This window comes from Dictyostelium discoideum, assembly GCF_000004695.1.
Source record: "Dictyostelium discoideum AX4 chromosome 1 chromosome, whole genome shotgun sequence".
Taxonomy (NCBI): Eukaryota; Evosea; class Eumycetozoa; order Dictyosteliales; family Dictyosteliaceae; genus Dictyostelium; species Dictyostelium discoideum.
The window spans coordinates 1,594,610-1,621,992 of record NC_007087.3 but is presented as its reverse complement, the minus strand read 5'-3'; the positions used below and the strand labels follow the sequence as shown (position 1 = coordinate 1,621,992).

At 22.0% G+C, this 27,383-nt stretch overlaps 15 protein-coding genes and 2 non-coding genes across 17 annotated transcripts; 15 read left to right on the top strand and 2 right to left on the bottom strand.

Annotated features, from left to right (window-relative positions):
• Positions 1–729: 729 nt before the first annotated feature.
• Positions 730–2,411, top strand: DDB_G0268184 (hypothetical protein; the record flags this gene model as incomplete). The annotated part of the gene is made up of 2 exons (XM_642529.1): positions 730–1,238; positions 1,385–2,411. 2 exons carry the CDS (start codon positions 730–732, stop codon positions 2,409–2,411), a joined length of 1,536 nt encoding a protein of 511 aa, XP_647621.1.
• A 284-nt stretch (positions 2,412–2,695) lies between these two features.
• Positions 2,696–3,202, bottom strand: DDB_G0268182 (hypothetical protein; the record flags this gene model as incomplete). The annotated part of the gene is made up of 2 exons (XM_642528.1): positions 2,696–2,777; positions 2,916–3,202. 2 exons carry the CDS (start codon positions 3,200–3,202, stop codon positions 2,696–2,698), a joined length of 369 nt encoding a protein of 122 aa, XP_647620.1.
• Positions 3,203–3,468: 266 nt separating this feature from the next.
• On the top strand, positions 3,469–3,539 carry tRNA-Pro-UGG-5. The gene has a single exon. It is a non-coding gene; the product is annotated as a tRNA-Pro (tRNA).
• A 622-nt stretch (positions 3,540–4,161) lies between these two features.
• DDB_G0268180 (hypothetical protein) lies at positions 4,162–6,258 on the top strand (the record flags this gene model as incomplete). Its single annotated transcript, XM_642527.1, has 3 exons — positions 4,162–4,283; positions 4,396–5,959; positions 6,043–6,258. The coding sequence occupies 3 exons, from the start codon at positions 4,162–4,164 to the stop codon at positions 6,256–6,258; spliced, it is 1,902 nt and encodes a 633-aa protein (XP_647619.1).
• Positions 6,259–6,413: 155 nt separating this feature from the next.
• Positions 6,414–6,484, top strand: tRNA-Pro-UGG-6. The gene has a single exon. It is a non-coding gene; the product is annotated as a tRNA-Pro (tRNA).
• Positions 6,485–6,594: 110 nt separating this feature from the next.
• DDB_G0268582 (hypothetical protein) lies at positions 6,595–7,467 on the top strand (the record flags this gene model as incomplete). Its single annotated transcript, XM_642526.1, has 1 exon — positions 6,595–7,467. The coding sequence occupies one exon, from the start codon at positions 6,595–6,597 to the stop codon at positions 7,465–7,467; it is 873 nt and encodes a 290-aa protein (XP_647618.1).
• Positions 7,468–7,616: 149 nt separating this feature from the next.
• On the top strand, positions 7,617–10,910 carry DDB_G0268580 (hypothetical protein; the record flags this gene model as incomplete). The annotated part of the gene is made up of 1 exon (XM_642525.1): positions 7,617–10,910. One exon carries the CDS (start codon positions 7,617–7,619, stop codon positions 10,908–10,910), a length of 3,294 nt encoding a protein of 1,097 aa, XP_647617.1.
• A 1,529-nt stretch (positions 10,911–12,439) lies between these two features.
• gppA (glycoprotein gp100) lies at positions 12,440–14,178 on the top strand (the record flags this gene model as incomplete). Its single annotated transcript, XM_642524.1, has 2 exons — positions 12,440–12,512; positions 12,617–14,178. The coding sequence occupies 2 exons, from the start codon at positions 12,440–12,442 to the stop codon at positions 14,176–14,178; spliced, it is 1,635 nt and encodes a 544-aa protein (XP_647616.1).
• Positions 14,179–14,701: 523 nt separating this feature from the next.
• Positions 14,702–18,520, top strand: pslA (hypothetical protein; the record flags this gene model as incomplete). The annotated part of the gene is made up of 1 exon (XM_642523.1): positions 14,702–18,520. The coding sequence occupies one exon, from the start codon at positions 14,702–14,704 to the stop codon at positions 18,518–18,520; it is 3,819 nt and encodes a 1,272-aa protein (XP_647615.1).
• Positions 18,521–18,585: 65 nt separating this feature from the next.
• Positions 18,586–19,526, bottom strand: jcdB (transcription factor jumonji, jmjC domain-containing protein; the record flags this gene model as incomplete). The annotated part of the gene is made up of 2 exons (XM_642522.1): positions 18,586–19,139; positions 19,220–19,526. 2 exons carry the CDS (start codon positions 19,524–19,526, stop codon positions 18,586–18,588), a joined length of 861 nt encoding a protein of 286 aa, XP_647614.1.
• Positions 19,527–19,868: 342 nt separating this feature from the next.
• DDB_G0268176 (hypothetical protein) lies at positions 19,869–21,404 on the top strand (the record flags this gene model as incomplete). Its single annotated transcript, XM_642521.1, has 2 exons — positions 19,869–21,205; positions 21,308–21,404. 2 exons carry the CDS (start codon positions 19,869–19,871, stop codon positions 21,402–21,404), a joined length of 1,434 nt encoding a protein of 477 aa, XP_647613.1.
• A 441-nt stretch (positions 21,405–21,845) lies between these two features.
• ponK (ponticulin-related protein) lies at positions 21,846–22,409 on the top strand (the record flags this gene model as incomplete). Its single annotated transcript, XM_001134486.1, has 1 exon — positions 21,846–22,409. The coding sequence occupies one exon, from the start codon at positions 21,846–21,848 to the stop codon at positions 22,407–22,409; it is 564 nt and encodes a 187-aa protein (XP_001134486.1).
• A 693-nt stretch (positions 22,410–23,102) lies between these two features.
• Positions 23,103–23,517, top strand: DDB_G0268458 (hssA/2C/7E family protein; the record flags this gene model as incomplete). Its single annotated transcript, XM_642519.2, has 2 exons — positions 23,103–23,115; positions 23,264–23,517. The coding sequence occupies 2 exons, from the start codon at positions 23,103–23,105 to the stop codon at positions 23,515–23,517; spliced, it is 267 nt and encodes an 88-aa protein (XP_647611.2).
• A 557-nt stretch (positions 23,518–24,074) lies between these two features.
• DDB_G0268174 (hssA/2C/7E family protein) lies at positions 24,075–24,423 on the top strand (the record flags this gene model as incomplete). Its single annotated transcript, XM_642518.1, has 2 exons — positions 24,075–24,087; positions 24,173–24,423. The coding sequence occupies 2 exons, from the start codon at positions 24,075–24,077 to the stop codon at positions 24,421–24,423; spliced, it is 264 nt and encodes an 87-aa protein (XP_647610.1).
• Positions 24,424–24,870: 447 nt separating this feature from the next.
• DDB_G0268172 (hssA/2C/7E family protein) lies at positions 24,871–25,232 on the top strand (the record flags this gene model as incomplete). The annotated part of the gene is made up of 2 exons (XM_642517.1): positions 24,871–24,883; positions 24,982–25,232. The coding sequence occupies 2 exons, from the start codon at positions 24,871–24,873 to the stop codon at positions 25,230–25,232; spliced, it is 264 nt and encodes an 87-aa protein (XP_647609.1).
• A 450-nt stretch (positions 25,233–25,682) lies between these two features.
• DDB_G0268456 (hssA/2C/7E family protein) lies at positions 25,683–26,078 on the top strand (the record flags this gene model as incomplete). The annotated part of the gene is made up of 2 exons (XM_642516.1): positions 25,683–25,695; positions 25,825–26,078. 2 exons carry the CDS (start codon positions 25,683–25,685, stop codon positions 26,076–26,078), a joined length of 267 nt encoding a protein of 88 aa, XP_647608.1.
• An 891-nt stretch (positions 26,079–26,969) lies between these two features.
• On the top strand, positions 26,970–27,311 carry DDB_G0268454 (hypothetical protein; the record flags this gene model as incomplete). The annotated part of the gene is made up of 2 exons (XM_642515.1): positions 26,970–26,982; positions 27,079–27,311. 2 exons carry the CDS (start codon positions 26,970–26,972, stop codon positions 27,309–27,311), a joined length of 246 nt encoding a protein of 81 aa, XP_647607.1.
• Positions 27,312–27,383: the final 72 nt, after the last annotated feature.

Below are 27,383 nucleotides of genomic sequence, written 5' to 3'. Positions count from 1 at the left end.
ATGGTATATAACACATGAATGTAATTGTAAAAAAATAAAAAAAATTTAAAAAAATAAAAAAAATTTAAAAGGGTTAAATCTCCTCTCTCTTTCTCTCTCCAAAAATAAAAAAAAAAAATAAAAAAAAAAAAAAAAAATAAAAAAAAACCCTTTTTAATGTTTAATTTTTTTTTTTTTTTTTTTTTTTTTTTAGATCTTAAAGATAAAAATTAATTAAAGGTTAAAATTCATTAAAATATAATAATAACAATAAATAATAAAAAAAGAAAGGTTAAAATTTTAAAAACAACATTATAAAAAAAAATAAAAAAATAAAATCAACTTATCATAATAATGGTTTATTTTTTTAAATAGTTTCAATTTTTAATTTTAAATTTAAATTTAATTTTTTTTTTTTTTTTGGATTTAATATTAACAATTTGTAAATATTATTACATTTAATATTATTAAATTCAAATCCAAATATTACTTATAATATTATTTAAAAGTATTAATTTGTATTTTTTTTATTTTTTTTTTATATATATTAAAAAAAAAAAAAAAAAAAAAAAAAAAAAAAAAAAAAAAAAATTACTTCAAAAAAATAAAAAAATAAAAAATACCAATTATTATTTTATAAACATAATAATAAATACTCAAAAAAAAATAAAAAAATAAAAAAAAAAAAAAAGAAATCAAAAAAAAAAAAAAAAGAAATCAAAAAAAATAAAAAATAAAAAAAAAAAAATAATGAAGATTATATTTTTTTTAATAGGAATTATCGGAGATGTTCAACCATCGATTATTTTAGCAAATGAATTAAATAAAAGAGGTCATAAAATTTTAATAGTTTGTGAAGAAAATACAAAATTTTTAACAGACCATTATAAATTAGAAAATAATATTTTAAAATGTCATATAAATGATAAAAATAAAATTAAAAAACAAACCAATAATAATAATAATAATTATATTTTATATAAAAAAAGTTCAATTGAAAATGATGATAATTATCATCAAAGATTAAATCAATTTTATTTATCATCAATTGGATATGATTTAGTAATTTGTAATTATTATTGCATCACAGAAGCATTATGTATTCGTGATAAAAGTGGTATTCCATTTATACCATTAATTGGTACACCAATTTTAAAAACTGCCCTATTCCCTCATATTCATTTTAGTGATCAAAATTTATCAATACCTGCATTAAATAAATTAACTTATAATAGGGAATATTTAAATCATTCTAAAAAGTAAGAAAAAAATTAATTTTTTTTAATTCAAAAATAAAAAATTATGATATAAATTAAAAAATAAAAATTATTAATATAACCACATATGTGTGTATGTGTATTTTTTAAAAAATATAAAAAATATAAAAAATTAATTAAATAAATAGTGAAATTGAAAGAGTAGATAAATGGAGAAAAGAATATTTGCAATTGGATGGTTTAAAAGATAACTTTTTCGAAAAAATTTTATTTGATCCAAATGTTAATATAATTAATACATTTGATCAATTAATTTTACCAGGTGGTAATGGTATTCCTCATGATTATTTAGATAAATGGAATGTGGTTGGTTTCATTAATAATCAAGAGCCAAGAATAATTGATAGTAATAGTGAAAAATTATTAAATTTTTTAAATATTGAAACAATTAGTAATGGTTGTATCATTGTTGATACAAATTCAAAATATCAAGATAAAAAAGATTTACCAATAATTTTCGAATTTCATTATGATGAAAATAGTGATAACACTGATAATACTGACGATGGTCATCATAATCATCATCATCATCATCATCATCATCATCATCATCATCATCATCATCATCATCATCATCATCAAGAAATAATACCAATTTTAAAATATACAATTGAAAAATTTGGTAATAATCAAAAATGGATAATTTTAAATAGTAGTGGTAGTGGTAGTAATGGTAATAATCAAAATGAAATTAGTTTAGAAAATGTTATAAATATTAATAATTTTAAAAATGATTATCAATGGATTTATAAGTATTGTTCATTGTCAATTTCATATGGTGGTAATATGAATTCAATATCTGGAGTGTTGAAATCATCGCTACCATCAATTATAACTTCATTATCATTTGATCAATCAACATGGGCTAAAAGGATTGAATCAATGGGTATTGGTATTGGATTAAAATCATCAACTTTAAAAAAAGATGATTTATTTAATTCAATTTTATCAATTAAAGAGAATTATGAAAAAATTAAAAATCGTTGTACTGATATCTCTAATCAATTATCAAATGATTCAATAGAGAAATCAATCACTTTAATTGAAAATAAGAAATCATTTTCACAACAATATCAACAACGCCATCAACAACAAAAACAACAAGAACAACAATTAAAACAATATTTACAAAAACAACGTAAAATAAGAATTTAAAAAATATAATATAGTGACTATCTTTTTTTTTCTATTTTTTTTTTCAATTTTTTTCTTTTTTTTTTTTTTTCCATTTCTTTATTTCTTTATTTCTTTATTTGTTTAAAAATAAAAAAATAAAAAATAAAATAAAATAAAATAATGAGAAATATATATATATACTTTCTCTTTTGTTTTTTTTTGTTTTTTTTTTTTTTTTTTTTTTTTTTTGTTTCTTTTTCCTTTTTAACTAAATTAATTGATTATTTTTAAATTTTTTATTTTTTATTTTTCTTTTTTTTGGGTTATTGATGATAATCACCTAACCATGAATTTGCTCTTTCAATTTTTGCTAATCTGTTTGGTTCTCTTGAAATTTCTCTTGCACTTTAAAATTTTAATTAATTAATTAATTATTTATTATAATAGTAATATATTGATAAAATTAAATGAATTAAAATTTAATATAATATTATATATATATATATATAATTTTTTATATGAATGAATGAAATTAATACAAACTTTTCTCTAATAAATTCATAATTTTTACAAACATCATAAACAAAGTGATCCCATTTATATTTTTGAACTTGTTTCTTTCTTAAAAATTTAACACGTGATGGTTTAACGAATCTATTTGAAAATTGATTACCTATTTTACTTCTATCATTATTCCAACGTTGAATACCTGACAAATCAACAATTGAATCAGCAAATTGACCTTTTGATGAAGCCTCTAAATAGAAACGTGGTTGTTTAAATAAAACATTTTGTGTAGCTTGATGAACAAATCCAAGTTTTGATGCCATTTTATTATTTTTGTTGTTGCTGTGAAAAAAAAAAAAAAAATAAACGAAAAAATAAAAAAAAAAAAAATTGAAATTAAAAATTTTTTTTTATTTTTTTTTTATTACAATTTTCAATTATTTATAATTTCAATTATTATAAATTAATTAAAATTACATTTAACAAAAATTTATTTACAAATTTAAAAAAAATAAACAAGTTTAAAAAAAGTTTATAAAATTGTATTTAATTATTTTTTTAAAGGTGTTGAATCAAAAAAAATCAAAATGGGAGATTAGTTAAGTGGTATAATGCTACCTTTGGGTGGTAGCGTCCTGAGTTCGATTCTCGGATCTCCCCACTCTTTTTATCGAATTTTGAAAAATCCGAACTTCGGATTTAAGATATTGAATAATAATCAATAAGATTAACATAGACCACAAAGAATATTTTGAATGAGGTAAAAAATTTTTAAATAATGACCTCAAAAACCTTTGAATATAGAGACATAATGGAATTAATAATTCATAAGTTCTGTAATCAATTGTATATTGGTTCATGAAACCATTTATAGACGAAAGCTCTCATACTCGATTCTACATTTTAAAATTATAATTAATAATTAAAACTATTGTTTAACTCTGACCAATATTTAAAAAAAAAAAAAAAAAAAGAAAAAATCCATACCAGACAAATCTTCCACAAAAAAAAAAAAAAAAAAAAATATCAAAAAAAAAAAAAAAAAAATTCTTGACCAATTTTTTCCCATATGAAAGGACATAAAAAAAAAATCTTGATATTTTTTTTTTATTTTTATTATAATAAAAAAATGATGTTTTTTTCGAAATAAAGAGGATTTTTTTTAACTTTTATTTTAATTTTTTATTTTTTTACCTTTATTTTAATTTTTTATTTTATTTTTTTATTTTAAGATTATCTTTTTTATATTTATCGAAAATAACAAATAAATATGTATTAAAGAATGAAAAAGAATTTATTTTTTATTTTATTTATTTTATTTAATATTAAATTTTCAAAATCTCAAGATAATTGTATTTATAATAACACTGTATTTGGAGGAATTTATAATTTAACAAAGATATTGTAAGTAATAAATAATTATTTTTATGTTAAAAAGTGCAGATTTTAATTTTTTTTTTTTATTTTCAATATTTTTTTTTTCATTAATTTTTAATTTTTTTTTTTCAAATTAAAGGCGACCAGCAAATTCACCATATTCACAAGCATTTACAAATAATATAGGAGGAACTTCTACAATTTCATTCAATTTTTGTAAAGTACCAATAAGTTTATGTGGTAATGAAAGAGCCTGTATTGATAGTAGTAAAGCAGGATCACTTGCAGTGAATGAAATAGTTAGTTATGCTAGTAATCAATTAAATATTGGTTATGTAACTGAAAAACTTGGTATTACAGATTGTTTAGCAGGAGGTAATTATAGACATACCAATTTTTATTTAAAATGTGACCCAAGTACAGATTTTAAAGTGATACAAGTTCAAGAGAATCCCATTTGTACCTATAACACCTATATTAGTAGTAAAGTAATTTGTAGAGAATGTTTATACAATTGTTCAAATCATGGTATTTGTAATGTATACACAGGTGATTGTTTATGTGATTCACAAACCGAGGGATTAGGTTGTGAATCTTCTAAATTATTTATAAGTTCAAGTGATAGTGCACCTGAAGAAACGGGTGGGTTAATTAATATTTATGGATACTTTGGCAATATTACAAACAATGCTCAGATATTAATTGGTGATAAACTTTGTAAAAATCCAATTTCGGGGCCCCCAAATGTCTGGAATACACTTCAATGTACAATTGAAGCGGGTAGTGGTGTTAAAAACATAACATTTCAAGATAACAATGGGTTAAGCACTTTGGGTATTAATCTATTTAAGTATACCCCAAAAGTGTACCAATGTTTAAATAATTGTACAAAAATCAGTCAAGGTAAATGTGATAGTTCAACAGGTGTTTGTGAATGTTTTCAAGGTTATTCCGGTTTAGATTGTTCTGCTCAATTAAATAGTAATAATAATACTGAAACTTCAGTCACTAATAATGGGTCTTCAATCATATCGAATCAAAATGTAACTTATTCAATTAATATTTATAGTTTAGTAGAGTATGATATTAATGGTATAATTATAAATGAATATATATTATATAATAATTGGAATTATACTACTACTATTACAAATTCAACAACTACACCAACACCAACAGCTACAACAACACCATCAATTACAAAATCACCATTATCAAATAAACAAATCACAAATTATAATCAATTTATTTCAGATAGAAATTGTACAATTAGATATACAATTGAGGAAATTAAAGATCAACCAGTAAGATACTCATTTGCAGGTGTAGATTTTAGAGTTGACCCACATTCTATAAAAATAACAGTATCAATATCAAATTATAAATATCAAAGTGGTTTAAATTTTTTACAATTACGAATTTTATCAGATGTTAATGGTAATCAAACTCAATTTGATTCATGTGGAAATACCATAAGAAATGAGACTGAAATCGGTACAAATGGTATAACCACCGATGAATTATCATCAAATATTATAACTATTTCAAAAGATAGTAAAATATTTTATGGTAGATTCTTAAAAAATATGTTATCTGATAATAGAATTTCTTATTTATCAACTTCTTTAATTTATAAAAATTCAACTTCATTAATGGTTGGTTTAAATATGCCTCATTGTATTCATGAATGTTTAATTGATCCAGTAAGTAATAATAATTAATAATAGTTAATAATAGTGGTATTTATAGTTTATTAATAAATTAAATTAAATATTTATAAATATAGGATTTTTCAGTATTAGTATCACCACCTCCAATTGATAATGGTGATGAGTGTGAATCAACTTCATCAAGAAAATGGTTTTTATATGTTGTAATAATAGTCCCAGTTGTTGGTTCTGCTTTAATTGTAATTTTAGCATCAATCATTTTTAAAAGATATCGTACAAATCTTAAAATTGCTGCTGCTGCCCTCAAACCAGCTAAATTAAATAAAATTTAATTCAACTGAAAAAATAAAATAAAATTAATAATTTAAATGTAATTACATTAACAAATTTTAAAATTTATTTACAAAATCAAAAAAAGTTTATAATAATTTTAAAATTTTAATTTTGATTTTTTTGTAGGTGATATATCACAAAAAAATATCAAAATGGGAGATTAGTTAAGTGGTATAATGCTACCTTTGGGTGGTAGCGTCCTGAGTTCGATTCTCGGATCTCCCCAGTTTTTTTAACGAATTTTCAAAAATCCGAACTTCGGATATTACAATTATTTGTAAATCTGGGCAGAATTATGGAGAGTGTTCCACTTCGTGTACCGATCTCCCCAAAAAATGAATTTTTTCGATAAACTTAAAGGTGAACTCAACTTAGGCGAAGAAGAGTTAAATAAAAAAACTATTCAAATAAGGTTATTCTACCCAAATACCTTGGAATTAAATAGTAATTCAACAAAATTAATAGATAATTTCATAGTTAATGGTACTCTTAACATTGTCAGAAGACAAAAGGGTATAACAGTATTCGGTAGAATACTAAAAGAAAAATTCACATTATTACACGAGTGTTACAGCACTTTCAAGTATGAAGATTTCCCACTGCAAAAATTCATACTTTACACCCCAGGATATCACTATGTCCACTTTTACACATTTACAAAAAACATAATAAAAAAAATAAACAATCAAATGGTAAAAGAAAACTGGGGATTGGAGCCATTACTAATAGATGAATGCAACATAGTAATGCTACCAGATGTGATTAGATATTCATGCATACTATTATTTAATAAAGAAGATGATATCTCAATCATTAAAACAAACATTGATGCTATAAAAGGTAGTAAGCATCCAATAAGAGCCTTCATCTCTGAATATAACAATAAAGAAATAAGAGATGTTAGAAAAAAAAAAAACACAAGTAATAAAAACCAACAACCAACAACTACAAATACAACTAAATCAATACCATCAACTCCACCAACAACTAATACATCAACAACCACACCAATAACAACCACACCAATAACAACCACACAAACAACAACCACACCAACAACAACCACACATCAATTACCAACAAGCAATACAACAATCTACAACCTAAACAAAACTACTACTACTACTACTACTACTACAAAACCTATCAATAAAATTACTACAAGCAATGGTACCAAGTTTCCAATTGCCAGTAGTATTAGAAAATAATGGAACAATTAAAATTATTACTATGGAACTGCAGAGGTAATCAATCAACCAACGCTAAGAATAAAACAGAAGAAACGATAAAAAGAATTGGCACTCAATTAGCACTCCTAACTGAAACTAATTTCAATGGATTCAACCACCACAAAACAATGTTCAACTTTGAAAGAATAGATCATGGTTCAGGTAAAGGAACTGGCATAGCAATAGAAAATAGAGATACAAGAAAAGGCCACATATCAATAAACTTCAAAGACGATGATGGTAGAATACTATCAATTAAATACAATTCCTTTAATTCTATCAACATATTATTGATCTATGCTCCAGCGACTATATCTGAAAGAAACACCTTCATAATCAACTCAAAATCACTGTTTAAAAAATATAATTCAATCAACCATCAAATAATAGCAGGCGACTTCAATAACAACCACGATTGCAACAGCTTCTTCGGTACTGAATTACGTAAAATAATAGACCAAGACATGCTACTAGATACTGGTATTGAAGAAAACACTCCAACATTTCCAAGATCAATGAAGAGACTAGATAGAATCTACTGTCATCCAACACTACTAAACCAAAATTCAAAATTGGTAGTCCACAACACAGTATTTAACAAATCAGATCACTTTCCCATCACAATCTCAATACAAACCAACAGAGAAACAACAACAACAACAACAACCAAACTAGAAAGACTCCCTTGGACATTATGTAAAGAAATTCTCAACAACAAACATATACATGATGGGTTATCAGAATTAATCAGTAAGAACAAAGATAAGATCAAATCAGTGGAGGAATGGACGAAATTTAAAAATAATGTCATCAGAGATTATTTAAAAAAAGAACAAAACAAAATAAAGAAAGAAAAGAACAAAAGAAAATACGTAATCCACAAATTACTTGAAAATAGTGATATCATTCCAAAGATGAGAAAAGAACTCAATGAAGAAATAAGTAGAATATTAGAAGAAGAAAGAAAGGTAAAAGCATGGGATATCAAATTAAAACTCCACCTGCATCAAGAAACACCAAGCAAATACCTCACAAGTATCCTTAAATCCAGAGCCAAAGATAAATCAATATTCCAAATAAAAGATAAAGATAATAAGCCCATATCAGATAAAGAGAACATAGCAAAAAGATTTGTTGAATTCTATCAAGATCAATATGAAGAGAAAGAAGATAACGAAGAAACCCACAAGAAGTTATTAGAAAAATGGGAAGTAGACGTTGATTTAATCAAGAAACTAGAGATAGACAGACCAATAAGAATACATGAAGTGACCAAAGCAATCAAAACTTCAAGTATCCACAAATCTCCAGGTTTAGACGGTATCAATGCACTATTCTACAAGTACCACATCAACTCAATAGCAAGAATATTGACTATAGCTTTCAACGACCTCCTCACAAATAAGAAAGAAATCCCCACAAAATTCAAAGAAGGAGTAATAACAACAATATTCAAAAAAGGAGATGAACTAAACATTTCAAATAGAAGACCAATCACCCTTCTCAATACAGATTACAAAATTTTAAGCAAAATTCTCAACAGTAGATTATTAGATATCACCAGTAAAATTATCAACAAATTTCAAAACGGCTTTGTTCCAAACAGGTTCATCCAAGACAATATTCAGATCATGAAGGAAGTAATAGAAATAAGTAACAAAAGAAAGAACAATACACTCATTACCTTTTACGATTTTAACAAAGCATTCGATTCAATCAGCCACAAGAGTATCACAAGAACATTAGAGCATATTGGTATCCCCCCAAAATTCACAGCGATCCTACTAAACCTACTCAAAGATACTAAAAACAAAATAAAGATCAACGACTTTTTAGTCAATGGAATAACAATCAGAAGAGGAACAAAACAAGGAGACCCAATATCACCAACAATCTTTGCTCTAGTTTTAGAACCACTTCTAATAGATATCATCAATGATAATACAATCAAAGGCTTCACTCTACCAAATTCCAAATCATTAAAACTCACTGCATTTGCTGACGACATAGCAACCTTTACAAACTCCACAGAAGAACTAATGAAAATTAATACTAAAATCCAAAAGTACTGCTCAGCAACATCATCATCGTTAAACAAAGAGAAAACAGTAATGATAGCAATAGGAGATAAACCACACGATCTACCATTCCAAGAGAGTACAGTCCCAGAAAGATATCTTGGCCTCAATTTCACCAAAACAGGTTTAAATTCAAAATACAACACTTTAATCCAAGAAATGAAAAACAATCTAATCAAATGGAAATCACAAGCAATAACGATGAAGGCAAAGATGACAATTCTCAAAACATACGTTCTATCCAAATTAACATACCATCAATACATGGATAATCTAAATGAAGAACAAATTGAGGAAATCAATAACATGACCAGATGGTTCTTATTCTCCTCAGTTAAGAATACATATACAGAAGAGAGAAAATACAAAACTATGATGAAAATAGACAGAGCATATGCAGATTGGAAAGAAGGAGGCATAAAATTATGGGATATAGAACTAAGACATATAGCATTCAAAATCTGGTACATGAACAGGCTACTCCATAACAACTACAACAACAACAACAATACTTTACAAGAATGGTACATGGAGCAATTAAGTAGAAAAAAAGCCCACACTTCAACCCTCAACGATATGTGCAGACACTGGGGTGTATTCAGAGTCAAATTTTACCAAAATCATCCAAAGATAAATGAACTTCCAGACTGTATAAGAAACGACAATGATGAACCACTAAAACTGAAAGAAATTTACGAACTCATGATCAAAGACAGACACCCAACACCAAGAAGAACAGAATGGCAGAAGTTATGGGCGGTGAGATACAACACAGAAATACCCAAAGTATTCATAAACATCAACAGCATTTCTCACCAAAAAGGTAGAAACACCCTCTTCAGATTCTTCTCAAGATCACTTCCAGGTATCAACCACGAAAGAGACACCAGATGCAAGATCTGTGGCCACCTATTCAGAGACCCTTATTCTCACCTCTTCACTCTATGCCAAGATATCCTAGATATTGAAAAAACCATCATATCAACAGTTAACAAATTATCATTCATCAAAATCCACAGATGGTCAATGGATACCTTAGACATATCAAAATACAACAGAACTGAGAGAATCTTCCCCAATCTCATAGGAATAATAGCACACCAATTATGGAAGATAATCTGTCACAAATTGTTCAACACTGATGAAAGCAAACCAGAGCCAAAATTCGAGCAAAAGGTCATAGAAACAGAATTACTAAATCTCATCGAAACTGAAAAATTCATCACACTAAAGAAAATCAAACACGACGAAGCAATACTAAAAAACACCAATCAAGATCTTCACAAATACAAATTCAACAAAGCCTGGCAAACCCCAGCAGCTCCGAACCCTCTTCCAATTTAAGTAGTAGTAAAAAAAAAAAAAAAAAAAAAAAAAAAAAAAAAAAAAAAAAAAAAAAAAAAAAAAAAAAAAAAAAAATATAATATAGTTTAAAAAATTTAATACAATTGAATAATAAAAATAAAACCGTTTAACAAACACCGCCGAAAAGACACAAGGACATTCCTTGAAGGTCTGATCACAGGTAAAAAAAAAAAAAAAAAAAAGTGTACCGATCTCCCTATCTGTTTGATTTAGGATGCAAGCCACATCCAATTAAATTTTGATAAAAAAAGTTGACCACTATAATTAGATAAATGAAGAAACAAAAAAATATTTAATTATAGAGGATAGTTAGATTTCTGTTTTAAAACGTCAATAGAAGGTTTAAAGTGTAGAACAAATACCATTATAACAATGTGGATCTAAGATAATAACAAAAGTATAGAAATGTTTACAGAAAGTGAAAATAATAAAAAAAATTATTAATTATTATTAATAATTAAAAAAGTTTTTTTTGTTTTGAAATTTTATTATTGTTTTTATTTTTATTTTTTTAAATTATTATTGGCAATGAGCAAATTAAAACTGAAAAAAATAATAAAAAGAAATCAATGAAAATAAAATATAATAATAATATTATTAATAATGATATATATGATGAGTAGTTGCAATCAAATATTGTTTCTTAAAGAAATAATTAAATGGTTGGAAAGCAAATTTAGAGAACTGTGGGTTTTTTATTTTTTGGTGAGAAAGTGTTTTTTGATTTTAATTTAAAAAAAAAAAAAGTGGTTGTGTTGGGTTTTTGTGATAGTGATGATAGAGTAATGGGTGATTATATCTTTGCAAATGAACATTGAGAAATATAATTATTAATTAAAAATTTATTTATTATTTTTTTTTTTTTTTTTTTTTTTTTTTCTACTGTGTTTTTTTAAAGTAGCTAAATTAAGAAAATGTTTTAAATAAAAAAAATGATTGGGTGGAAATTCTAAATTGTGACCCCATTCAATGTTTTTATTATTGTTGTTTTTATTTTTGTTTTTTTTATTTCATTAAAACCATATTTACAATAAATTAGTGGGTGTGTGGTTATTTTTTGGTTATTAATTTTTTTTTTTTTTTTTTTTTTTTTTTTGGTGAAACTGAGATTTAAAAATAGTTTAAATTTATTTTTTAAGTTTTTTTTTTTTTTTAATCACCACTTTATTTATTGTTTTTATAAAATTTGAAAGGTGAGTGGTTTATTTTGAACCATTAATTTTATTATTTTTATCTTTTTTTTTTTTTTTTTTTTTTTTTTTTTTTTTTTTTTTTTTTTTTTTTTTTTTTTTTTTTTTTATTATAATTAATATTAATATTAATTTTTTTTTTTTTTTTTTTTTAAATAGACTTTTTGAACCGCATTGTTATTCACACTCAATCTATTTATATTATTTATTTTAATAAAATTAGAAAAAAATAGAGAATTTTTAAAAGATAAAAAAAAAAAATAAAAAAAAAAGATAATAAGAGGGTAATAAAAAGTTAAAAATAACTCTCAAAAAAAAATGAAGAATTTTATTCTATTAGTTTTTTTATTTTTATTAGTTTCAAATTCATTGGGAAAATCAAATAAAAAAGGTAATAAATTTAATTTTTTTATTTATTTTATTTTATTTTATTATTTAAATTTATATATTAATATTTTTTATTTTTTATTTTTTTTAAATCTTAAAAATGAATAGATGATCAATCACCAGAAATTGTTAAAATTAATTCAAATGACCATTTACCATTATATTATGAAATTATAATTAGTGGCCATTTTTCTATTGATAAAACTGGATTGACAGTAACATATTTGGGTGATAAAATACATGATTTTGAATTTATAAAAGGACAAGTTTTAAATGTTACAGGTGAACCACAAAATAATCCAATTCCAACTGTTTCAATAAATCCAGACCAATTAAATGATGATAGATTTGAAGTTTCTGATAGTTCTGATTTTTCAAAACAAACACCAACACCAACACCAACACCAACATCAAAGCCAACTTCAACACCAACATCAACACCATCACAAACTATACCACCAACTGTATCACCAACTGTACCACCACAAACTACCTCACCAACATCAAAGCCAACCTCAACACCAACTCCAACATCAACACCAACTCCAACCTCAACACCAACTCCAACATCACAAACTATACCACCACCAACTACCACACCAAAACCAACAAAATCATCAAAACCAACTAAAACACCAGTACCTACACCAACACCTACTAGACCATCATCATCAGTTTCAAAAGGTTATGATATAATTAAATTTAATATAACTGATATTGAAGATATTGAAATGGGAAAGATAACAATTTCTTATAAAAATGGACAAAGTTCAAGTAAACATTTTCAACCAAATTCTATAATTAAAAGTATTGAAAGAACAAATAGTGTTGGTGGTGTTGTTGAATTTAAAGGTAGTTTCTTTTATACTGATGATTATGAACCAAGTATTAAAATTGGTAATAAAATTTGTGAAACTTTAACATCATCTCAAACTTCAATAAGATGTTATTTAACCAATGGCACCGGTTGTGGATACACTATTACCATTGATAATCTATTAAATCCAATTGACAACAACGGTAATTCAAACCTTACCTATTGCTATGCAAATCCAATAATTGATAAAGTAATTGGGTACAAAGATAAAAAACTTACCCTTATAACTATAATTGGTAAAAACTTTTTAAATAACGCTACTGTAATTATTGAAAAACCAAATGGAAATAAAAGAAATTGTTCAAATGTTTTATTATCAACTGACACATTATTCATCTGTGAATTAAGTAAATCATACCATACTTTATCATCACCAAAAACCACCAATACAACAATGCTATCATTTATAAATAATTCACCAAATTCAACAGTTTCAAATGAAATAATTGAAATGATTTCAGGATATTTCCAAATTAAAATTTCAACAAAACCATCAACAACTGATGATGATAATAATAAAAATAATGATGATGGGGATAGTGAAATTGATAGTGTTGGGAAATCTGCAGTAGATTCTTCAAAATCTAATAATAATAGTGGTGGTGGTGGTAATAAAAAATTATATTTATTAATAATATTACCAACTGTATTATTCATTATTGTAGCAGCATTAGTTGCAATTTTCATAAAGACAAGAGTATCCCAAAATAGTGGTTCAAAAGTAAACAAAAATAATAATAAAAAGGATAGTATTAATGTACCATTCCAAATGTTGGATGAAATCACCACATAGCAATTAGATAACCACCAAAATTGGATACCATTTAATGATTTAATTATTGGTGGTACAACAAATATTCAAAATAATAATAATAATAATAATTATAATAACAATAATAATAAAAATAAATTTAATTATACACTTTAAAAAATTTTAAAATAGATTTATCAAAAATAAAATAAAAAAATTTCTATTTTTAGAATCTTAAAAAATTCTCAAAAAAATAATTTTTTACTAATAAATTTGATTGTTCAAAGAAAAAATAAAAATATCTTGGACCCAGATTATTATTTTTTTTTTTTTTTGATTTTTATTTATTTTTTATTTAATTTTTTTTTTGATTTTTTTTTTTTTTTTTTTTGATAATAATAATTTTTTTTTTTTTTTTTTTTTTATTTTCAAATTTTTTTATTCTAAATAGAAATATTTTTTTTATTTGTTTAATTTTTATTTATATTTGTTTAATTTAAAATCAAAAAAAAAAAAAATCAAAAAAATAAGTTTTTTTTTTTAAAAAAAAAAAAAAAATTAAAAAATGGGTAGAATGAAAGTAATACCAGAATTTTCAAATTATAAAATTCGTACACCAATACCAATATTCAAAAATGAATTAGAAATTGAAAAGTATATTAAAGGTGCAATTTCATATATTTATAGTGAAAATACAGCAAAGAAATTAGAATTAAAGAAAAGAAATGATGAAATTAAAGAGATTTTAAATAATAAAAACGATCATGAATTTGTTGAAAAGAAAATCAGAGCAATTGTTATTCAATTAGGTGATACAAATCTAAATGATAGATGTTATTTAAACTATTTAAATTTATATAAACAACCAATAGAATTCACTCATGGTGCAATTATGTGTGAAAAAAATAAATATTGGGTAGCATATTATGCAAGTCAATCATTAAATTTGGATTGTCTAAATTTCATAATTAAACATAAAGATCAATTCAAAGGTTTAGATAAAGACAAGAGAATAAAACCAATAGACCCCAAAAAAAAAATCAGTAGAGATTTATTAATTGGTCAACCAATTACAGTTCAATGTATTAAAGAAGATGATTTATTTAAATTCTTAACAGTTTATTTCAACCAAAATGGTATTGAATTTAGTGATAGTTGGTTTAGTAGTATAGTTAAATTAATTTTCAAAGGAAAGGTATATTCATCAGATGAAAGTGAAAAATTATCAACAACTACAACAACAACAACTACCCCCAATGAAAAATATGATAAAAAAATTCTTGGAGAGCATACAGTTTTTATTAATAAAAATAGAGATGGTCATTTAAAATTTTCAACCATTCCATCTTTACTTTTAAAAATTTCAACTTTAATGAATACAGGTGTTATTAATGAATATAAACAAAAAAATTATTTCCTAGAGACATTATACAATAGTTTCCCTGCAAATAAACATTTTTTTAATTTTAATGAAGAAACAATTCAATATATCACCAATTTATTACTTCCTCATTTACATCCATTAGAGTTTAAAAGATTCAATACAATACCATGGATTATTAAATCAAAAGAATTTATAGATTTCATTATTCAACATAAGGATTTCTATCATTTAGTTCCATCAATTCATAAATTTACAAAGAAACATGAAAATACAAACTTATTCTCAGCTTCAACAATCAATGATGGTGAAGAAGAAGATGATGATGATGATGATAATGATGTTGATGGTAATGATGATGATAATAATAAAGAAAAAGTTGATGATACTAGTAATAAAAAAGATTCAATAGTTAAATTTAAAGATGATATTACAATTTATTTAAATGTTAGACAAAGATTCTTACAATTTTCAAATTTTGAACTTGCTAATTATTTTCATACAAAATTATTAGAATGCCAAAAAGAATCTGAAAATCAAATAAATTCAAATATTCAATCAATAAATAAAGAAATTGAATCATTGTCAACATCATCCACCAACACTGCCTCCTCAACTAGATCTAAAGCATCATCAAATAGTAATCAATTAAAGAAAAAAGAAGATTTAGAACAACAAATTATTGAATTACAATCTCTATTAAAAAATAAATATTTTTCAAATAAAGAAATTTATTATCTATCATTTTTAAGAGCTTTAAAAGACTGTGATATTTCAACTATTGAAAGTATTGATAAGGTTGTTTCAATTGATAGTGATCAAAATAATAATAAATTTCAAATTTTATTTCAAAAATCATTTTTAGAGAATCAACCACTTAAAAATGGAATTTCACCAGAATTTTATGATTTTAAAAAAGTTGGACCTTCATCCCATCCCGATGTTTATGCTGAAGGTGAATATGATGAACATGATGAATATGACGATTATCAAGGTAAATTAGATAATCATATTGATATTAAAGATTCAAAATTCACTAAAGATGAAAATTCAAGGGATCAATTATTTAATTATTTAAAATCAAGTGGTTTCAAATCTTTTACACCAAGTATATTTTGTTACCTTTTAGAATTATTATTATTAATAAATACTGAAAAATCAAATCAACAATTTCAAGAAATTTTTAAACCAATTTCAACAACAACAACAACTTCAACAACTACAACAACAACTACTACAAATTTAGATAATATTAATGAAAAAATATTTAAATTATCATCAGATTTATTAATACATTTAGTTCATATAGTTGATTTTAAAAAATTTTCAATTATATTAGATTCAGTTAATTTAAATAGAAAATTAATTTTAGAAATGATTGATAATTGTAAAAATAAATTAAGTTTTCAAAAAAGAATTTATGAATTTCATGATGTTCGTTCAAAAGATTATCAATATGATATCAATGGTCATTTTAGTACAAATATCAAATTCTCTGATGCTAAAGACATATTAAAGAAATTGATTGATGAAAATTTATTTCCAACTTCAAAGGATTGGATTTTCATTTACCATAGTTTATATATTTCAATCTTACAATCAACTGGTGTAACATTAAATAATTTACTTGAAGTTAATAAAATTTATGAAGAACATGAAATTAATTATCCAAGTGTATTACCAAATCATTCAAATTATATTTTAGATTTTAATAATAATAATAATAATAATAATAATAATAATTATTATGGTCTTTTAAATTATCAACCTTATAATAATAGTGGTAATATTAATAATGAAAGTTTAAAAAATGTTGTATCAAATTTTGTATTATTTTATTGGTTTCATTTATTAGATAGAAAATTATCAAAATTATTTGTTAGATCATTTAGTAATTCAAATTTTAATGAATTTTCAAGTTCAAGATTACCTTGCTTAAAAAATTCATCTATTTGTAGAATTAGATCAAAAAGACACTCAAATACAGCATCTCAAATTTTTAAATCAATTTATGAACTTCAAAATTTTAGTTTACTTGAAAAGTATTCTACATTTAAAAGTTATTTCCCAGAGGAAAGAAGTTATTATTATAATAATCCTTCTGATCCATTTTATCATCCTGATGGGTCAAAAGATTTTAGAGTTTTAATAGAAGAGGGTGAATTTCAATTGGCTTTTAATCATTTACAATTGGTTGCAACAAAAACAGTTTCTGAATTTCCTCCACTTACAACTTCAAGATTATTTCAATTTATAACTTTAGAAGATGTTATTGAATTAATAAATTTAACAACTATAAAGAATTTTGATGAATCAAAAGATGAATCTGAACAACAACCACTCTTAAAAATGTGGTATGGTAAAGATGTTAAAAAATGTAAAGATTGGATATTGTCATGTGCAATTGCAAAATCAAGATTGGATATTGTTGATCTTTTATTAGTAAAAGATATTGAATATTCAACATTACCTTCAACAATTGAATTTTTAACAGGTTATAAAATTATTAAATCTTTGTTCTCACCAGAATGTGATAATCAAACTTTGGAATACTTTTTAACATTTTCCAATGGTATCGTTTTACCAAGCATTAAACAGTACTTGATAAAAGATAACATTGCAACTCAAACTAAAAATGATGTTTTTAGAGTAATTAGACATGGTATTGGTAAATTTGAATTATTAAGAACTTTTATACCATCTTTGGGTTTCTCTAGTTGCCTCATTGAAAAAATGGTTGAAAATAGAAGATTTGAAACACTTCAATATTATATGGAGATTGGATTAATCACAAATGAAGATCTTACAAATCAACAAAAAGATCAATTAAAATATGAAAATGATTTAAAACATTTAGATTGGGTAATTAATTTAAATCACAAAAAAAGAGTTAATAGAAATCAACCAACTTTTACACCCAATACCAATTCCACTACTGCCACTACTGCTACTCCTCTTTTACAAACAAGATCTGGAAGAACAATTATACCAATAAAAAAATAAAATAAAATAAAAAATAAATATATTACCCTTTTTCTTTTTTTTAAAAATTTTTTATTTTTTATTTTTTATCCAACAACTAAATCATATATTGATTTTCCCCAACAACTAACACTAATTGTTAAATTATTATTATTATTACAATTATTATTATTATTATTATCTTCATTAAAGTTATCATCATGATCAGATATATTATGAACATAATGTGTCCAATTATTTGGTATGAATAATGATTCACCTTTTCTTAATAAAGTTTTATAAATATATTTACAATTTGAAAAAGCTGGATGATATTCTAATGGGATACCATCATTATCATTTTGATTAAAAGATATTTCTATTTCTCTACTTTTTTGAAAATCTAAAAATTTCGAATCATTTGGTGATATCATTACAATGAATTTACAACCTTTAATTACAGTAACTAAATTATCACCAGTATCAATATGAAAACTTGTTGCTGATCCAACACTCCCAATAAATGCTCTCTTTACAATTAAATTATGTTTATCTTTGTCAAATATAATATCACAATTAATATCTTGCTCGAAAATTGGGAAATCTTCAAACATTTCAAAATTCCTTAAATAAGGTTTATTTACTTTTTTAATTTTATTTCCTATTTAAATAATAAATAAATTTATTATTTTTATTATAATTTTATTTTTATAATAAAATAAAATAAAATAAAATAAATACCATTTAAATCAAAATTATCAAATTGATTATTTATTGATTTTGATATGAATTCAGAGAATTTAATTTTGATAATATCTTTATAATAACCACCAAATGAACATTTGTTAACATCCACTATATGATCATTACCAATAATATTGATGAGATAGTTGGGATCATTCCATTTTGATAATGCTTCCCAATCTGTTGAAAATTTTGTGAATATTATAGGTTCGTTTTCATTTAAATATTTATAGAATAATTCCTTTTCAATATTTTTATTATTATTTCTTTCAATTTCTATAATTTTATTTGTATTATTAAACATTTTATATTTATATTGTTTTTTTTATTAAACAATATAAATAAATAAAAAAAAAAAAATTAAAAAAAAAACTAAAATAAAAATAATAATAAAAAAAAAAAACAACCTTCATTGAATTCCTTCCTTTTCAGAGAATCTTTTGATTTTTTTTTTTTTAATTTATTTTTTAATTTTTTTTTTTTCTTCTCAATTTTTTATTATTCATTATAATCTACATCATCATTTCTTATTATATATTTAAAAAATAAAAAATAAATAGATAAAAATAAAAATAAAAAAACAATCATATATTAAATAGTTTTTTTAATACACGAAGTGAAATGATATAGAGACATAACTTTCATAATGAGTGAAGTTTCATTTCATAAATTTAAGGTTAAATCAAGCGAAAAGATATTGTTCACCTATAATGCAAGGATATTTGATGGATTATCATTTGATGAAATACGCAAAGTCTCTAGAGAGCTTAAAATAAAAGCTAAAGACAATATAAAAAGTAACCATATCAATTTAATTAAACAATCAAAATCAAATTTAAAAACAATACCTTGTATATGTTATCTTTGTCAAGAAGAAAAAACAACAAATAATGATAATAATAATAATGATGATATTGAAATACCAAATAAAAAATCATCATATCAAGAAATTATAAAATTTTCACTTTTAAATTTAATTAAGATTCAAGATTATTTACAAGAGAAATTTAAGTATACATTACAAGAGAAAAAACAAGTAAATAAAGAAATGCTTAAATATTATTTCAACTATAATGATATTCAAGAGTATATATCATCACATAGTGGTCTATTATATATTAAATCACTCACTGATATTTTCGCTCAAATCGGTGCAATTATAAAAAACAATCCAAATCAATTCTCAAATGGTTTTGTTTATTTTAGTTCCTTTTATACTGCATTAAAAGAAATACCATCACCACCACCACCACCACAACCACAACCACAACCACCACAACCACCACAACCACCACAACCACCACAACCACCACAACCACAACTACAATCTTCAATTGAAAATTCAAAATTATATAATAAACGGTTAACTATTAAAACCTCAAAAGATCAAGAAGATGAAAAGAAAGAAAAAGAAGAGGAACAAGAGAAAGATGGTGGTGACTATAAAAATAATGAAGAAGAAGAAGAAGAAGAAGAAAAGGAAGAAGAAGAAGAGGATCAAGTACAAGTTGAAAAGGGAAATAAGAAAAGAAAGATTTCATCACATTATTATAATGATGATTATGATGATCAAGATGGTGATGATGATAGTAGTGAAATTGAAAAATTTAGAACAATTATTAAATCAAATATTAATGATTTTGAATCAAATATAATGAATAATTTTAATTTTTACCCAGTAGTAAATAGATTAAAATTAAATTTATTACAACTTTCACCTGCAAAAGAATATGTTAGATTTTTTATTTTAAAGATTTTAGAAGATACTCCAACTAAATATTTCGATCAATATAGTGGTAAAATTCGTTGGATATTTAGAACATCATCATTGTATCCACCACCATTTTTAGAAAATTTTTGGAATACTCATGTTTTAGATTCCTTAAATTATACAAAGTTTCATCAAGTTTTAGGTGTTGAAATTCACACTGATCCTTTCAATTTTTATGATGATATAGATACAAAAGAAGAAAAATATCAAAGGTATGAATTTTCTTTATTTTTATTTTATTTTTTTTTTATTTAATTATAAATTTTTTACTAATATTATCCAAAAAAAAAAAAAAAAAAAAAAAAAAAAATTAGAACTTTACAATTATATCAAAAATATTTTGAAAAGATGGATTCTTATTCAGATATTTGGATTCCTTCATTAGTTTTAGAACCAAAAAAAGAGAAATAAAAAAAAATAAAATAAAATAAAAAAAAAAAAAGTTATACTTTTTTTTTTTTTTTTTAATCAAAGAAATTTTAATTTTTTAGAAATTATTATTAGTTCCGATTGGGAATCATTTTTTATTTTTTATTGTTGGGTGATTTTTTTAATGACAAATCTTTTTAAAAAATCTTTTTTATTGATTTTTTTTTTTTTTTTTATTATTTTTTATTTTTTTTATTATTTTTTTTATTATTATTATATTTGTGTCATGGAGATAAAAAATAAATATGTGTAAACAAAAAAAAAAATTAAAAAATAAAAAATAAAAAATTTTAAAATAGAAAAAAAAAAAAATATTTAAATCTTTTTTTTTTCAAAGTTATTATTATTATTTAAATCAAATCATATATATATATATATATATATATATATATATAAATAAATATTATTTAAGAAAAAAAAAGAATGAAAAATTTAATTTTATTATTTTTATTAATTTCAATTATTAATTTAATTCAATCATTACCACTTGATAGTGTTATTAATTTTTATGTAAATTCAACAGTTGGATCATGTAAAGGAAAACAATTAGAAGTTTCATTAGATGTTTGTAATAATGGTTGTTCAAATTCTTTTAAAATTACTTCTTCAAAAGATAATGTTAATAATTATAATTTTACATCATATATTGAAACTGATGATAAACAATGTTTAACAAATAATTATACAATTAATTTATTCAATTGTTCAATTGATAATGCTGCTTTAGTTGGTCCATATTCTGTTAAATGTATCTTTAAAGAAACTCCATCACCATCAAATTCTTCAAATCCATCACCTTCCCCAAATACAACATCTTCATCATCCTTATCTTCATCATCGTTAAATTCAAATGAACCAAATCAAACTACAAAACCTCCAAAAACAAATGAACCTCAAAAAAATAATTCAACAAGTAATATTCCAAACTTTTTTGCAATTTTTGGTTTTTTAGTTTTAATTATTTTTATTTTGGGTGATAAAATCTAATTTGAGTGAATAGAAAAAAAAAGTGAAAAAAAAAAAAAATAAAAAAAAATAAAAAAATAATGATATATTATTTTTTTTTTTTAAAAAAAAAATAAATAAAATAAATAAAATATATACAAATATAAAAATAAAATAAAATATATAAATACATAACAATAAAAAAATAAATTTTTTTTTTTTTTTTTATTAAAAAATTTTTTTTTTTTAATTTTTTTTTTAAAAAATTTTTATCTATTAAAAAAATTAAGATATTGGTTTTTTTTACTTGTGATTGAAAACAATAAATTATAATGAAAAATTATAATTTTTTTTTAAAACTTTTAATTTTAATATGAGTGTCATCTAAAAAAGAAATCGATTTTTTTTTTTTATCTATCTTTGGTTTTTTTTTTATATGTCTTTGGGTTTATTTTTTATTTTTTTTTTTTTATATATCTTGGGTTTTTTTTTTTTTTTTATATTAATTAATCTAGATTGCTTTTTTTTTAATTCAAAAACCGCGCCTTTTAGATATTATAGATGTGGATGAAAATATTTAAAGAAAATATAAGTTATAATTTATTTTTTAAAATTATTTATAATTAAATTTTTATTTTTAAATAAATGTGCATTTTAAAAAAAAAAAGTATAAATAAATTTTTTTTTTTTTTTATTATTCAAATCAAAACATTATTTAATATAAAATCAAACAAAATGAGTATCTTATGTAAGAATTCATTTCCTTTTTTATATTTAATAAAAGAAATTAAAAAAAAAATAAAAAAATATTATAAAAATAAAAAAACAATTAGAATTTTAATATTAATTTTTAAAAAATTTATATTTTTATTTTTTATTTTTTATTTTTTAATTAGCTGCATTAACTTCAATTTCAAACCCAATGAAATCAAGCAAATCAAGTGTTGCAAATGGCGGTGGTAGATTATCAATGGGTTCAAATTCAGTCGCATGTGGTTCATGTGGTGGTGGAAGTTCATCATCTGGTACAATTAATAATGCTGATGGTTCCAAAACAACTTATTACACTTACACTTCTCCAATTTACACATACAATTATAGTTATAGCTATAGTTCATCAGGTTCATCTTCATCATGTGGTTGTCATTAAAAAACAGTTGTCTTTCAATAACTACTACATTACATTTGTTGTAATAATAAATTGTAAAATTAATAAATTAAATTAATTCACTTTTACCCCCTAATTATAATTTTTTTTTTTTTTTTTTTTTTTTTTTTTTTTTTTTTTTTTTTTTTTTTTTTTTTTTTTTTTTTTTTTATATTTGATTGATTTTAAAATTATTATTTTAGGTATATTTTTACCTTATTGAAACCTATGATCTATTTTTTAAATTTTTCATTATTATTTTTGAATTTTTTTTTTTTTTTTTTAAAAACCACTATTTAAATAAAATCGTTTAATCTTTTAAAAATAAAAGATTTTTATAATGTATTGTGTTTATGAAAAGTTATTATAGATTTTAAAAAGGATGAATCTATTTATCTTATTAAAAACCAAAAAAATAATTTTAACTAAATTTAAAAATGTATTAACAAAAATAAATAAAAAATAAAAAAAATAAAAAAAAAAAAAGTATAAAAGAAAAAAAAAAAAAACAATAAAACCATTAAATCAAAATATTTTTTAAAAACAAAAACTAAAATAAAATGAGTATCTTATGTAAGAATTCATTTTTTATATTTTATATGAAAATATTTATAAAATAATATTAAAACTTTATTTTTTCTTTTTTTATTTAATTTAGCTGCATTAACTTCAATTTCAAACCCAATGAAATCAACTAAATCAAGTGTTGCAAATGGTGGTGGTAGATTATCAATGGGTTCAAATTCAGTCGCATGTGGTTCATGTGGAGGTGGTAACTCATCATCTGGTACAATTAATAATGCTGATGGTTCTCAAACAACTTATTACTCTTACACTTCACCAGTTTACACATACAATTATAGTTATAGCTATAGTTCATCTGGTTCATCATCATGTGGATGTCATTAAAAAATTGTTAACTACTACATTACATTTTTTTGTAAAAATAATTTGTAAAATTAATAAATTAAATTAATTCACTTTTCCCCTCTAATTATTATTTTTTTTTAATTATTAATTTATTTATTTGATTTTAAAATTATTATTTAACTTTTTTTTTTTTACTTTTGAAAATTTTCATTATAGAGTTATAGAATTTTTTTTTTTAAAAACAACTATTTTTATATAATCGTTTAATCTATTAAAAATAAAAGATTTTATATATTATTATGTTTTGTATAAAAAGTTTTTAGATTTTAAAAATGATGAATCAATTTATTTTAGAAAAATATTAAAAAATGATTATAACCAAAATGCCTTAAAAAAAAAAAAAAAAAAAAAAAAAAAAAAAAAAGTATAAAAGAAAAAAAAAAAAAATTATAAAACCATTAAATCAAAATATTATTTAAAAACAAAATGAGCATATTATGTAAGAATTCATTTTTTTATATATAATAAAAACATTTATAAATTGATATATTAATTTTTAAAACTTTTTTTTTTTTTTTTTTTTTTCATTTAACTTAGCTGCATTAACTTCAATTTCAAACCCAATGAAATCAACTAAATCAAGTGTTGCAAATGGTGGTGGTAGATTATCAATGGGTACCAATTCAGTCGCATGTGGTTCATGTGGTGGAGGTAACTCATCATCTGGTACAATTAATAATGCTGATGGTTCTCAAACAACTTATTACTCTTACACTTCACCAGTTTACACATACAATTATAGTTATAGCTATAGTTCATCAGGTTCATCATCATGTGGTTGTCATTAAATAAGTGTTTTTCAATAACTACTGCAATACATTTTTTGTAAAAATAAATTGTAAAATTAATAAATTAATTTAATTCACTTATACCCAGTTAAAATTATAATTTTTTTTTTCTTTGATTTAAAATTATTATTTAACTTTTTTCTCACCTTTGGAACCTATGATCTATTTCAAAATTTTTCATTTTAATTTATTGAATTTTTTTTTATTTTTAAAATCTACTATTTTTATAAAATCGTTAAATCTTAAAAAAATAAAAGATTTATATTATATAATGTATTGTTTATGAAAGGTTTTAAAGATTTTAAAAAGAATGAATCTATTTGTCATAAAAAAAATAAATATAACTAAAATTCCAAAAAAAAAAAAAAAAAAAAAAAAAAAAAGTATAAAAGAAAAAAAAAAAACCATAAAGCCATTAAATCAAAATATTATTTAAAACAAAAACTAAAAATGAGTATCTTATGTAAGAAATAATTTTTTTAAAATTTAATAAAAAAACATTTATAAATTAATATTTAAATTTTTAAAACCCTTTTTTTTTTTTTTTTTTTTTTTTTTTTTTTTTTTTTTTTTTTTTTTTTTTTTTAATTAGCTGCATTAACATCAATTTCAAACCCAATGAAATCAAGCAATTCAAATGTTGCAAATGGTGGTAGTAAATTATCAATGGGTGCCAATTCAGTAGCATGTGGTTCATGTGGTGGTGGTAATTCATCATCTGGTATAATTAATAATTCTGATGGTTCTCAAACAACCTATTACACCTACACTTCACCAACTTATCAATATGGTTACACATATAGTTACGGTTCATCCTTTTCATCATCATCATGTGGCTGTAATTAAAACAATTGTTTCTATAACAATTACATTACATTTGTTGTAATAATATATTGTAAAATAAATAAAATAAAATTTATTCATCATTCCCCCCTACCCCTAAAAATTAAAATTTTGTCTACTTATTTTTTATATCATTTATTATCATTTTTAAAAATTTTATTTTAAAAATGAAAAAATAATTACTATAATAATTATTATTATTTTAGAATTGTTTTAATTTTTTTTTTTATTATCAAAATTAAAGGTTATTTTATAATTTTTTTTATTTGATAACTAAAATATAATAACACTAAAATTTTATAGAAAGGTTTCAATTGGTAAAATTTATTCAATTTCAAATTGAAAATAAAAAATTCAATTATTTAAAAATCTTGTGTTAACCAAGGTGGAAATTCCCTTTCATTCAATTTCATTTTTTTATGTTTATACAAAGAGTTTATTATTTTAAAATCTAGTGTTATTACTCTTTATATGGTAAATAAACAAAAAAAAAATCTGACTATTTCCTATTAATTAAATATTTTTTTTCTACTATTCATTCCTTTTTTTAAAAAAAAAAAAAAAAAAAAATTGAAAAAGTTCATAAACTTTTTTGTAAAATTAAAACATGTACGTTATTGTCTTTTCAAAATTAATCTGAAATAACCCAAAAAAAAAAAAAGAAAAAAAAAAAAAAAAAAAAAAATCTTTTTTTTAATATTATTATAAATCAATCATTTGTAAAAATTTTTTATTTAACCAGATAAGGATTGAAATAAAAAAAAAAAATTTTAAATTTATAATTTAAAATTATTTTTTTTATTTTTATACACAAAAAAAAAAAAAAAAAAAAAAAAAAAAAAAGAAAAAAAAAATTTTAAAAATTAAAATTAAAATTAAAAAAATAACACCAAAATGAGTATATTATGTAATATTAATTAGTATTTTTATAATTTTTTGTGATATACAAAAAAAAAAAAAAAAAAAAAAAAAAATTTTACTAATTTTATATAAAATTTAATAGCATCATTAATTTCAATATCAATTTCTTCTCCATCAAAAAATAGTACTGTATCATCAAATAATAATTATTATTCAGCAGTTTCAATGGAAGGTATTACAATTGCAAGTAGTCATATAAAAACAATTTCTTATACTTCACCTAAATCATCAAATACTCGTGCATATTCACCAACTGGATATGGGTATAGTTATAGTTATAGTTACGGATATAGTTCATGTGGTTATAATTTTTAAAAAAAACAAAAATACAAAGATAAATAAATTAATTTTTATTCACACCTCATTGTAATTTTTTTTTTTCAATTT